Consider the following 13,009-nt stretch of genomic DNA (forward strand, 5'->3'; position numbering starts at 1 on the left):
TCTCTGCCCTGGTGATGGCACCTCTGTCACCCAGGGGACAGGGCTGTGGCTGCAAGTCAACCCCGACCTCCCTTCTCCTCCCGGTCCTTTCTGCTCTTTTCATTCAATCAATTTCAAATCCTGCTTCCCTCCATCCTCATTGCAAAAAAGGGTTTGAGCTGTCATCGCCTCCCCCCAGGACTAATGTGAGTAACTTTGTCATCAGTCTCCCTTATGGTCCCTTTTTCTTTCTCCATTTCCCACCCTGTAGATGACAGTAACTCCTATTACACCATTCAGTAGGTTCCGAGTGTAAATCCTCTGTGTTCTCAGCTGACCTGCCTCTGCCCTCCGCCCCAGCCTGGTGGCATCTGTCCCTGCCCTCTGCCACCCCCTCCCCTAGGGGCTGTGCACGTGGGGTTCCCGTCCATGTCTTCAAGCCCACCCCTGAGATGTTAGTTCCAACGGTGCTTCCCGGAGCAGCCTTTCCCGGCTCTCAGAGTATCCTGAACTTTCTAGGCTTCTGCGTCGTAGCTCTTAATGCAACTAAAATTTTAAATTAACCGTGTGATCCCTTGCTCCGTGTCTCCCCGTTCTCTGGCATTCAGCCTGCAGGGACTGAGAGTCCAGGTCGTCCCCGCTCCGGGAACCCAGCCTTGCTCAAGGCTCATGGAGGGAAGAAATTTGTTTCTGAAATGCCGTCAAGTAAAGGCACTGCCAAGCCAGGTGGCGCTTGTGCCCCGCTCGTCTGTGTATTTAGACTTTCTCTTCTGAGAATGGGCAGCCACACACCTACCCCTTCCCTGCCACCCCCTCAGACACCATACCCGGGCTGTTGTCACCGTGTTCTACCTGCTGCCCTCTCACCGTTTTATTCCCTTTGCATGACCAGACAGACCTCTGAGCCTCCTCCCCTAATCACAAGCTTGGTGACTGTCCTTGGGAGTTCTGGACCCCCAAAGGTGAGAGCTAAAGGTGACTTCAAAGGCAGCCGAAAGTGGTGGGCTAGTGCTGGCCTGGTGGGGAAGCTGTGAGAAACGTCACCGCTCTCCCAAGAACACGTGTACGTGTGTAGGTTCGTTTCCAGTGTCCCGCTCGCAGTCTCATGTCCCTCTCCCGCTGACTTCCAGTTCCCAGTGGCCCTCCGTCGACCACCATCGTGGCCTCCTCCAACAAGGTGAGGGGAGGGGACGACGTCAGCGTGCTCTGCACCGTCCTGGGGGAGCCCGACGTGGAGGTGGAATTCCGGTGGATCTTCCCGGGGCAGCAGGTAAGCGCCACCCCCGAGTCTCAGCCATTTTAATTCAGTTTTGTCCCCACCCAGTGACACAGGCCTTAACAATGTACCAGAAATGTGTGGGACCATGGAAGGGGGCCAGGGCTTGTTTTTTACTAAGAAGTTTCAATATATTTACAGATGGATTTTTTTTTTTGTAAAGGACAGGGAATAACAGATCGGTTTCCATTAGGCAACTTGATGAATGTACCCTCTTCATATACGGTTTTTCTTTAATTATGGGGGGACCGTGGTATGCAAGGGAAACAATCTTCAGTCCCATGTTCTGGGTTCTGGGGTCCTTCAGGGTGTTCTCTGGACAAGCTGCCCCCTGGGGCAAGGAGCTGTGAGCAGATATCCACCCCGTGGGCAGAGACACACAGGCCCTGGCAAAAGGAGCTGTGAGGCCAGAGATCATTTTAAAATAGACTTCCCATAAAGGCAGCTCGAGCATATTTAGCCTTGGTGCACGGCCTGCTGACTAAAATAAACAGCTCTGCCACCACCATGGAATCATCCCTCTGTTGCCAGAAGAGACTGGGCCCCCCCAGGACACACTCAGTAGTTGTACCTCTGACCTGCGGGGCGTGCTTGGTGGAAACTCACCATCCCTGGGGACTAGGGTTTACCAGCATGCCTGTACTAGGTAGTTGTTTTTAAAAGTTGTTGTTTGTCACACTTTATAGGTCATTACTGATTTTCAATAGAGGGTTTGGTTTTTTTTCCTACATTGCTGATTGGTATTTTTCTAAGTAGAAAAGGTATTCAGTTATAAATATTGTCACCAGAGTGGGCTGAACCCTCTCAAAAGTGACCTTGCTTTCCAGAAATCGGGGGTCACTGTCATCTCATGCAGTATCTTATCCTTCCTTGGTACAACTTTTCTCCCACTGGAGTCCTATGTCACCTTTGCCTAATCATACTTGTCCCTCTCCCAAATCTGTCACCGGCACAGTGAGTGCTTCTTCAGGCCTCTGACTTTCAATCCTGTAAATAAGTCCCAAAGCCAGGGGGAGAAAGTAGGCAGCATGAACAGGGGAGCAGTGGGAAATGGGCATTCCAAAAGGATAAATTTAATATTAAATAGAAACTTACTTAAGAAAAGGCCCAAAAGAGAATGCCAAACAGTATAAAGATTTTCTTCCAAATTCAATGGGAAAAAGGCAGCCTAAAATGATTATACAGTGTAGAAGTGCCCACAGCCTTTGAGCTATGCATACCACGGTCTTTTCCAAGCATGTGTTTTCCACTTTGAAAGGGACAGTCCCCAGGGTTGGGTGAATGGAGCTGTTTCTAGCCGCTTGTCCCTCATGCTTCAGTTCGTGTGGGTGTCGTTGAACAGGATGAGAGACCCGTGACCATTCAAGACACGTGGAGGCTGATCCACCGAGGACTCGGACACACCACGAGGATCTCCCAGAGTGTCATCACGGTGGGGGACTTTGAGACCATTGATGCAGGGTATTACATTTGCACGGCGCAGAATCCTCAAGGACAGACTACGGTAGCGACCACTGTTGAGTTTTCCTGACTTGGAAACGCAGGTACGATGAACTTAGGGGGAGGCCCACGTGTGCGCAGAGTCAGCCTCGGGGTTCTTGGTGTTAGTGCTTTGCTGGAGGCTGACGTCTGGCACCAAACCCCGACCCTGCTTTGGGAGTCAGACCTGGACCTCCAAACTAAAAGCAGGTCATGTGGTCTATTAATGGAAGTGTTAACTGTTCTAACAGAAAGCATGTATTTTGATTGCTTGCCTAGTTTTTATAAGTCTATATTGTAAACAACTTTATATAATCATTTCTACTAAATGAGCAAGTTTTTGTAAAAAAATGGCCTAAGTGCTTGTTTTTTAAGTTGGCTTAATGTACATCCAGAAGAACTCGTGGCAGCAATACTTGGGTAGATACCGAGTGTTCTTTTCATATGACCACCACAACATATTAGAATTTTAAGATGTACTAATATACAGTTCAATTACTTATCCACAAGGAGCAACTCAAGATTCAAATACGCAGACCTGTCATTTTTTTCTAAGTAGCAACTTTAGAGCAAAGATGAGCTAATTTATGAAGGTATTGAAAAACATCATGTGTACTTGGCTTTCTCTTAAACTTAAATAGACTAATCTAGAAATTAGTACTTTTGAGCATTTAACTTCCAATATAAAATAGATGCATAGATTAAGGAAGATTCAACTGTTTAGACATTTTTACCCTCTTCAAAAATATCTACACCACAGCTATTCTAATTCTTATGTTATACAGCATAGATTGCTAAACTCAGCCAAGATTTTTTTCTCAAATACACATAGCTGTGAGCCGAAGCTCTGCCCTGACCAGTTCTCTGGCTGCACCGGACATTCCCAGGAACTAGCTTCAGGAGACACACTCTAAATGACCATACTCTGAGAAGGGCCATAAACTTTGCAGAGTGAAGTATGTCAGAGGTTGCAATTCTTATATTGAATATTCCAGCATTATTTATTTGATCCAAGTAAAATACATTTTCCATCACTACAAACTGAGCACAACTACAACTGTTTACACATCCATATTTTTATGACGTGCCAGCATTTTGCATCCTACGTGAAACATTTGGTTTTAAAAAAAACAAAACTGAAAATTTCTCTATTTTGTTTCCTATCTTCTCTCCTGTTCTATCCTCCAAAGAACATTTTATATTAATTGCTATAAGATTTCCCAGACACATAGTAGGGAGGACAGCAGGGAACAGCACAAGACTTACCATGTGTAGGGGATGAATGGCAAACCCAACTTTGGCTAATGTCATCGAGAACAACTTGGAAGCGTGAGCAGAGACATTCTGGGAGGTGGCAGTGACCCTACGTTTTCATTTGTCAGAAGCAAACGTGGAAGGTTACATACGTCATAAACTACCGGAAGTTAAACTTCAGACAATCACTAAAGAAAACATGCATCAAGAATATCAATTTGGTATGCAATGTACATGTAAATGACTCAAATATCCACCTCTAGTATCCTGAAGCTCTTCTTACTATAGGGGTTATTTGTACGGCCACTGAACGCAGATTAGTAAATACATTGCAATGTTGACACATGCAAGGAGAGGGAGAAAAAGCCACAGTTCTTCCTTCCGCCTTTTCCAAAGTCTTAGAATTGGGGGAGGTAATAAGTTTTGGAAAGAAATCGAAATGTATCTTGGAGAAGAGTCGTACAAGCCATATTTTCCACTCTCTGGCCGTTCTCTCACCTTCCCAAAGCCAGAGGGATTCCTCAAACCGTACCTGAAAAAGTAGCATGATCTTCCCACACTGTTTTCTTCTATTAAATACTGCATCATTGGTTTAACGCAAGGTGCTTCAATTCATCCATAAGCACTGAATCCTATTTTAGTTCTACTAGCCAATGACTTTTCCTTGTTCTTTATTCTAAGATTTTCTTCAAAACTATAGTGCCAGATCCAGGCCTTAGTGTATTTGGAGTGGCTTCAGCACCTTAGAAGATGAGCTGGCTCTGGCAAAGCATGTTCTTTTGTCCTTGTCCCAGAGAAAAGCAGGTCGGAGGTAGGTGGTTTGCTTTTGTGGCTCTGGATGGTGGAGAAAGCAAAGGGGGGATGAGGCTGATGGGAGAGCAGGGGACAGTGTGGGTCTGCAAGGGTAGCTTAGATCAAGGTACAAATATACGGATTTTTTAAGAAAAAGTAGGGTCCTACATTTACTCGTAGCCTGAGAGAATGGATCGTAGTATAGTGTTGGCTCACATGGGTAAGTAAAAAAATTTACAGAAAAATCGAGCTAGTTTCAATGGACATGGGTGAACATTGAGAAACTGCCAACGAGTTACCCCAAAAACATACCGAGAAAGGACAGAGCGTAGCCTCTCCCCACCGTGTCCCAGGGCTGAGCGGAGTTGGTGGTAAGACAGAATTCAAGCGACTATTGCTTTTTTTGCTATGGCTTTTGCTGAAATGTGTACGCTGACTTGATTAGTAGGTATCCAGGTATGTTCGGCTTTTGACTTAACACACAGCCGAGGCGACTGCGTCGGGCACGTGACACTGTCACAGGCAATTCATTCACACCCCACCCCCCAGCCAGACCAAAATAAAACTCACAAGAAAGGTGTCTGCGGTGAAGAACATTACAAAGGTTATAAATCTTTATCTTAATAGGCCCCTGAGAGTTTTTCCCCTTACGCTTAGGTGAAAAGGCAACGAACAAGATTCTCTCGTTCTTTAAGTGCTTTGTGCAATAACGTCCACGTCGGTTCCGAAATCTTTTCTGGAGGAGTCTTTTGGACCAAGTCCAAGAGTCTCCCCTCCAGAGTTCCAGTCTCAGAAGCAGCCGATTCTGGTGGCGGTGACTTTTCCAGTTATCCTGCGGTAATGACACGTGAGCCAAGGGAGCTCTTGCTCCCACGATCACCGTCAGCCCTGCAGAGCTGGATCAGAACACGCTCGGACAGTCTCTGGCCTTTCAGGAAGTGTCATCTGGGTGAAATGCTGGGGTTGGAGAAGGAGCCGGAATTCCTGGGTGACTGGAAAGGGACAGCGGAGGACGTGGGGGACCGCTTGGGGCTACACAGGTCCCCGTTGTGCAGCTTCCACAGAAGCTCCTCGTTCTCCATGGAGAGTCGCTTGTTGACTTTTGACTCCTTCTCCAGGGACTCCTGCAGAACGGCCTGCTCGGTAGACAGTTGCCTTAAAGATGAAAAACAGCCAGAAACCATGTGAATCCAAGTTAAAAAAAAAAAAAAAAATTTCAAGGGTTTTTTCTTTTTTTTTTTACCATTTTAAATTTCAAAGTCCCCAACTATCAGCTTTGGGATAAAACAGAATCCTGCACAAGGTCAAAGGTATTTGGCTGGCTAAGAAACCCAAATAGTGCAAGTATGAGCTTGAGCCAAAAACAAACAAACTACACTTTGAGCAATTTCACAGCAGGCTGAGCGGTGCTTCTGCAAGTATCCTCCATGTTTGATGACTATGTCACATTTGGGGCTGTTTTCTATTACTGTTTGGTTTCGTGCTGCTCCTTCCCTGAAAGCATCCTCAATCAGGGTCAGTAAGCCAGAGCTTCTGCGAGAAGGCTGGCGCTCTTGGGTCTCAGTGTTCGGTCCAGGCCCCTCTAGTAAAAGCATCACCTGCTACAATCATATTTTCCAGAGAGAAATCAGGACCCCTTAACCATTGGCTTCAGTGGCATCTCCAGGAGGCGCCCGGGTGGAGTGTGGCAAGAAAGTAACACCAGATGGTCAAGGAAGGGAGAGGTCAGGAAAAACAGGGCTGTTTTATTTTTACCTTGAAATTGCCATGTGCTTGTCCATCCGAGCTTTTAATTCCTCGTTCTCCTGCTGGAATCTCTTCAGTTTGTCAACCAACGCTGTGTTGTTGTCCACCTTGGCACAAGTAAGAATTCGGGCATTTATATAACAATAAAAAAAAATAACCCCCCTCATTTTTTTTTCCTTCCAGAACTCACAGTCTAACCCCTCATTTCTTAAAGCACATTCATGATGGAAAGATTTAATTAAGGAAAATCTAATAGCATACTGAAATACTTACACACAGACGCACCACAGAAAGAACCTCAAGCAGCAAAAATAGAGCATCTAGGTATTATTTTTTTTTTAAATGTATGCCAGGCTGCTTAAACACGGACATTGCCCAGGAGGAAATGGATCTGTTCCAGGTCACACAGTTCTAGAATTGCCCCTGAGAACTGCCGCCCCGGGCAACCCGGGGTGCCGAGTCTCCTTCTGTTTCAAGGTGAAACTAACACCGCAGCTGGACAGCCGCGTTTATCAAAACCTACTACATCATCTTAGGGTAAATTTTGCAAACCAAAAAATTCCAACAATTGATGAAGACTCATAGGCTAATAGTTCACGGTTCTCAGCAATGTTTAGTATGGCCTTAAACATAGTTTCCTGGTTACTCTTTAGCATTTACCTCTGAGTAGCCACACAAACTGACAACATGACAAAGCACTGTAGAGCATTAAGTGAAAGAAGTCACACTGCAGAAGGCCACCCTCCTCGGTTCAACTAAAGATGTGTCTGGTCCCGTTCTCCTGAGGGCCTGCCCAGGCTAAACTTTCAAGAAAAACAAATTCTTCAGCGGAGAGATTAAAGGATAGGATTCCCTGAAGACATTTAATCACTTAACATGATGAAGAGCTGATTACACCCCAGCTCACTTTCTAAAGGTAAGATTTTATTACTTGCTTAGGAGGCGACTTTATACCTCCATCAAAACTAATAGTAAGTCCCTGTCCTTGTAGCATATGACTAACTTTCTAGAAAACAGGTCTGGAATATACGAAAAAAGGAACCTAGAAATGTTCAGTAATTGTAGAGGAATTCTAGGTAAAACTTGGGTGGAAAAATCTGGAATTGGAGACTGAGCAGTGATTGGCCCTTAAGTACTATCTCATCCAATCCTTCATTCTGTAGAATAGGAAACTAGTCTGATGGTGTCACAGAGCTAATTATTGGCAGAGCTTTCATAACCAAAGCTTTCTCGTTTAGAAAACCTCCTTGTGCTAAGTGTCTTAGTTTCTCCAAAGACCTGAAATTTATAAATAAATACGGTAATAGTGGGTTTCCCCGTCATCATGTTAACCCATTCTTCCATGACCACACGACGCAAGGCTGATAGATATTATCCTGATACTTCTTGGGCATGGCAAGAAACAGAAATACTATGGATCAACAAAAATTAAAATGTGTTGGTAATTTTTGGAGAAGTTCTGATACATGAATTGCACACAGAGCAACTAATTATTAACAGGATCGTCTGAGTCACCAGTGACTGCGGGATTAGCAGAGTTATCAGACTCAGAATAACAGGATGACCTCTGGCAAGGACTAGGTTGGGTCCATTAACAACCACAAGTTCCTTGCCTTCCTTTAAAAAAACAAAATTTCCTGATAATTCAAAGTGCCCATATATCCACATGGGGGCTTCACCATGACCTCCCTTAACAGAGAGGTAACAGTCTCTAGAAGAAAACCAAACCAAACCCCCAAACCAAGAAAAAAACAGTGACCACCACGCTCCCTGCTGTCTGGGGCTGGTATGGGTTTTAACGAGGCGCTTGTTCAACGATGCGTCTTGCAGGGAGAAGAGGCAATTAGTGCTCGGCTGCTGGTACAGTCAAGTGCAGACGACAGCAATAGCTGGGATCACTTAAGCCACCCTGCCAAACCCTGCCCATGTGGGTAGAGTCCTGCCTGGTAGCAGTTGTGTTTCGGGCCTGAGCCAAGACTGACACTGAACACCGGGCACTCCACTCAATCACACAGTTCTGGGTAGACTTGTCACATGCTACATCATTCTTTGTCCTATAGGCTGCAAACTACATTTTATATTCGTATTTTTCACAATGCTTGGCTATATGTCCAACTGGATTAATCTTATTCAAGCAGAAATCCTTATCACGTGCCAGTCCACAATAAACAAGATGATGAATTTAGGTACATTGTGTTGCTTTAATGGGACTACTTTACATATTCAACTATTTTTGGACATGAGAAACCTGCCCAGAGTTGGTGGTATGTTAAAAAACTGATTTTATATTACAGGTATTTAAAAATTTTTCTTAGGCAAGTGAAGATTCACAGCCCACTAAAATTTGTTTGTCATAGTTTTCCTAAGAACTGAATAATGTTGCTTCAGATATTCCTTGCGGGGGAAAAAAATGTTTTAGAAGGCACCAATGAATAAGCCTTCAACAAAGTTGGAAAAGAAAATGTAACCTTTATCTTTTGTATGATTTCCAAACGTCCTTAAGGAGCAGTCAACCTAATGCCAGAGTTCCAAGTCCAGAGCTCAATTCCTATTTCAGAGACACTACACCCCATTCAGCAAGATCCTCAATCGGCTCTTCTGAAAGAGACATACCAGTTTCTCCATTTTCATTAACTTGACGTCTTGCTGATGCAGTTTCTCATTCTTGATCTCTAACACAGCTTTTAGGCTCTCCAATTCTTGCTCCAGATACATGATCTGAGGGTTTTTCTGGAAAGGACACAACAAGGTATCGCTCTCACTTATCTCACACAATCACACGGTCCAAATTCTTAACATAAAGAACCTTTGACTGGATTTAGACAGTAGATAAACAAGTAGCAAGTGACTTCCATCTTCTTATAGCAGTTTCAAAGCAAGAGGTAAAAAAAAAAAAAAAGAAGAGTTAAGATCATTTTAATCTCAAAGACTTTGGTCATAATGTTGGAAATAAACATTTTACTCATTTATCAGCAAGTTAATATGGGAAAGCATTGGTTTCATCAAATATGTTACTGGAAACAGGAGAAAAATCATTGTGATTAAGGACAGGACTCTGGCAGGAGAGCAGGCAATTTATAAGCCCTTAATTGGTGTTTGCAGGGGGAAAAGGGGACAATAGTTGCCTCTAACCAAAGTAACTAATTAGGAGTGAAAAACGTAGTACATTTATAGGGCTTTCTGGAAGATAACAGAAATAACGATAATGTTCTCAATCTTTAGATTTTTCATATGATGGGACCATGTTGCCTGGGCCATGCTTCTAGGGCAGCCATAATGCCCCAAAACCTACTTTGCATATAGTACATACTCTACTAAAATTCTTCCCAAAATAAATATTATGTAAGAGAAGATGTCCTCTAAGAGCACACCGTCAGCGTGGGTCCCTGCTGTACTCCTTGCTTTACTGATGGAAATTCAACTGAACCATCCACAATTTACGATACAAATTAAAAGCATAAGATCTACTGATCAGGTGTTTAATGAAGGAATTTCTTAGGTAAGATTCAGTGGTGTAAAGCATCATCAAAACCATTCTCCAGGGCAGTGTTTTCTCCTCTGGACCAATCCTGACTATAGTTAACACTCAGATCTTCAACTCCAGTCTCTTTTGATAGTTACCTGAGGCCGGGAAGGGTACATGGGTGGGTAGGGGGTGAAGAGCGGTAGATTAACGGGTACAAACATACAACTGGATAGGAGGAATAATTTCTAGTGTTCGACGGCACAGTAGGGTGACTATAGTTAACAACAATATATTGTATATTTTAGATGAGATCGGCTGTTCAGGGTGGTATAGCTTAGACTACTGTGTATTTCAAAATATCTAGAAGAGAAGATCTGAAATGTTCCCAATACCAACAAATGATACATGTTCGAGGTGATGGATACCCTAAATACCCTGACTTGATCATTACACATTCCATGTATGTATAAAAATATCACATGTACCCCATAAATATGTACAAATATTATACAATAAAAAAACTTCATAAATTTTATATAATGTCCTTGTACATCCCTTTTCTCTTTACCCTGAAAATAGCAAATCCTACTTTATTTTTGTTAGAGGGAAACAGCATAACTTCCTCTGTCAATTTTTAATTTAGGGAACCCTGTACCAGCTGTGCTTTTTCCTACTTCTCCGCCAGCCTGTCCCTTTCTCCCCGACCCCACTCATATGCACTCTTCCTTTTCCACAACCTCAGCATGCTAACCCGGGGGACAGCCTTGGATATTACACAGTTCCTCAATCTGTTTCCTCCTCACCTTTTCCAGAGTAGCTGCAGTAGAAGAACCTCTTTCGTGTCCTAGGAAGCTCTTTAAAAATCTGTTCCCAGAACCACTAGTAAGGTTTTCACTCCGCATGTTAAGGCCAGATTTCTTTCAAAAATCACTGACTTTTCCTAAGAATCTTCCAGAATAAATAGCTTTGAAGTTTCCTTGAATATGACCTCATCTAATTTTATCAGGTGGCTAAAGGGTCTCTTAATGACATTATCAGCAAAAGATCTCACTGAGAGATCCACGCGTGCACTTTGGGAGCCGGCCACAGATTTTTAAGTGGTGCAAAAGCTTTGCTTCTGCAGCCCCAGAGCACACACACATGGAATGGAAATGGTACTAAAGGCAGAAGCAACAAGAAAAATTCTTTTCTTAAGAAAAAAAAAAAAAAGCAGGGGAGTACGATACACGTTTCAAGAGAAAGTTGAACTTGCAAGAGATCTGTACTTTTCAAAAGTGACATTCATCTGTACAATGAATTATTCATCCATAAAAAGAGACGAAGTACTGACATGTGCTACAACACGGATGAACCTTGAAAACATTATGCTAAGTGAAAGACACCACTCATAAAGGATCATATACCATATGATCCCCTTTGTATAAATTGTCCAAAATAAGCAAATCCATAGAGATAAAAAGTACACTGGTGGTTGCCTACTGCTGGGGATTTGGGACACAATAGGATTGGCTGCTAATGGGTACGGGGCTTCTTTTCGGGGTGATGACATATTCTAGAATTAGATACTGGTGATCAATGCACAACTTTACAAATATACTAAAAACCACTGAATTGTACATTGTGAAAGGGTGAACTTTGGGGTATATAAATTATATCTCAATACAGTGGATTTTTTTTTTAAAGGAAAGTCTCCACATAAAATCCTGATCATCATTGGCAGTTTTTTTGTTTTTCTATAGATGTTACTTTAGACCACCCAAAATATCTCGGACTTCATCTGTATGTCACTTCTTAGGCTGCAAAAAAACACACCACTAAATGAAGCTGGTTTAACACAGCTTAAAATGCACATTGCTAGACAGGAAAAGGATTCCAAACCTGCAATATTTTTCTGGCTGCTGAACACTCAGTTGCCTCTAAAAGGCAACTGAGCAGAAGAAAAATTGAGTAGTGATCAAAGAGCACCCGTAACTTACCAAATTTGCTTTCTCTCTTGATATTCTTTTTTGTTCTTCTGATTTCAACTTTTCATTTAAAGCATCGTTTTCACTCTTCAGATCATTGATTTGTTTCTAAAACACAAACGATGAAACACGGAACATAAGTTAACTTGAGAAGATGCCAGAAACGTAGCAAACCGTCCACAGAAACACATCAAAACCACAGAAACATCAAGAATGATGGATTTTGGGGGGACGGGGAAGAGGTATTGAGATTCACCCACCTCTAGCGATTCCTGCTTCTCAGAAAGTAAATCTTCGAGTGATTTCTTTTCTATTTCATGGCTTTTCTTGATTTCTGGAGAGAAATATTTTTAAGGCAACAACATTCTATGAGATCACCGTACTGTACAACCGCTAATGCATATAGACATAGGAGCAGATTAAGCAGTGACAGGACTATGTTATGTTCATAGGATGCTTTCATGCAAATTAAGCCATCAGTTCTCAAAACAGTCTTGTGAGGTGGGCAGGGAAGATATTCCCATTTTATGACCGACAGCACTGAGGCCCACAGAGGCCAAGAGACCTCAGGAAACACTAAATGTCCCTTTCAGGGCAGGCTCTCAAAACACTGGCATTTAGACTCTTTTCAATGAGCCTAACAGACGTCTAAAATTAAACTCACTTCTAGCAGGAAGAAAAACCATGTTTACTAACTGGCTCCCCTGAGGCAGCCACTTTCACATGTCATTTTCTCTGACTTCACCCAACTCCAGCTTTCTGGTGAGGGCGTCCTTGCTAAGGGTCACACGGCCAGTTGGTAGCACGGGCCCACTCGCTGCTCGGTAAGACGCAACTGGTTCGGTGGAAAGGCTTCGGCCACAGTGCCGATTCTGTTCTGAAAGCAACGGCTTCTTACTATTTTCCTGTATGCTTCAACCCCTCCAATGACGACAAATGAAATAATGAAAACGACTCCTTTCTGATTCAGCAAATGCCACCTACGTTTCACAGCGGCATTGGTAGGCAAGAGCACGTAGCGTGGATCCTTCGCTGTGGCCGGGACATACACTG

At 43.3% G+C, this 13,009-nt stretch overlaps 2 protein-coding genes across 6 annotated transcripts in view; one reads left to right on the forward strand and one right to left on the reverse strand.

The window, feature by feature from the left end:
• Positions 1-3,061, forward strand: part of PDGFRL (platelet derived growth factor receptor like) — a 37,706-nt gene extending 34,645 nt beyond the window's left edge. The window contains exons 5-6 of the mRNA XM_045535533.1: positions 1,110-1,249; positions 2,598-3,061. Coding sequence (XP_045391489.1) covers positions 1,110-1,249; positions 2,598-2,786 — 329 coding nt within the window. The 3' untranslated portion in view covers positions 2,787-3,061. The remainder of the gene's footprint in view (positions 1-1,109; positions 1,250-2,597) is intronic.
• Positions 3,062-3,716: 655 nt separating this feature from the next.
• The window catches only part of MTUS1 (microtubule associated scaffold protein 1), a 117,379-nt gene continuing 108,086 nt past the window's right edge, over positions 3,717-13,009 (reverse strand). For all 5 annotated transcript variants that reach the window (XM_045535535.1, XM_045535536.1, XM_045535534.1 and 2 more), the window contains 5 exons: positions 12,217-12,290; positions 11,969-12,064; positions 9,140-9,256; positions 6,536-6,633; positions 3,717-5,935 (listed from right to left, as the gene is read on the reverse strand). In XM_045535535.1, coding sequence (XP_045391491.1) covers positions 5,722-5,935; positions 6,536-6,633; positions 9,140-9,256; positions 11,969-12,064; positions 12,217-12,290 — 599 coding nt within the window. In that variant the 3' untranslated portion in view covers positions 3,717-5,721. The remainder of the gene's footprint in view (positions 5,936-6,535; positions 6,634-9,139; positions 9,257-11,968; positions 12,065-12,216; positions 12,291-13,009) is intronic.

This window comes from Lemur catta, chromosome 22 (assembly GCF_020740605.2).
Source record: "Lemur catta isolate mLemCat1 chromosome 22, mLemCat1.pri, whole genome shotgun sequence".
In the NCBI taxonomy this organism is placed as follows: Eukaryota; Metazoa; Chordata; class Mammalia; order Primates; family Lemuridae; genus Lemur; species Lemur catta.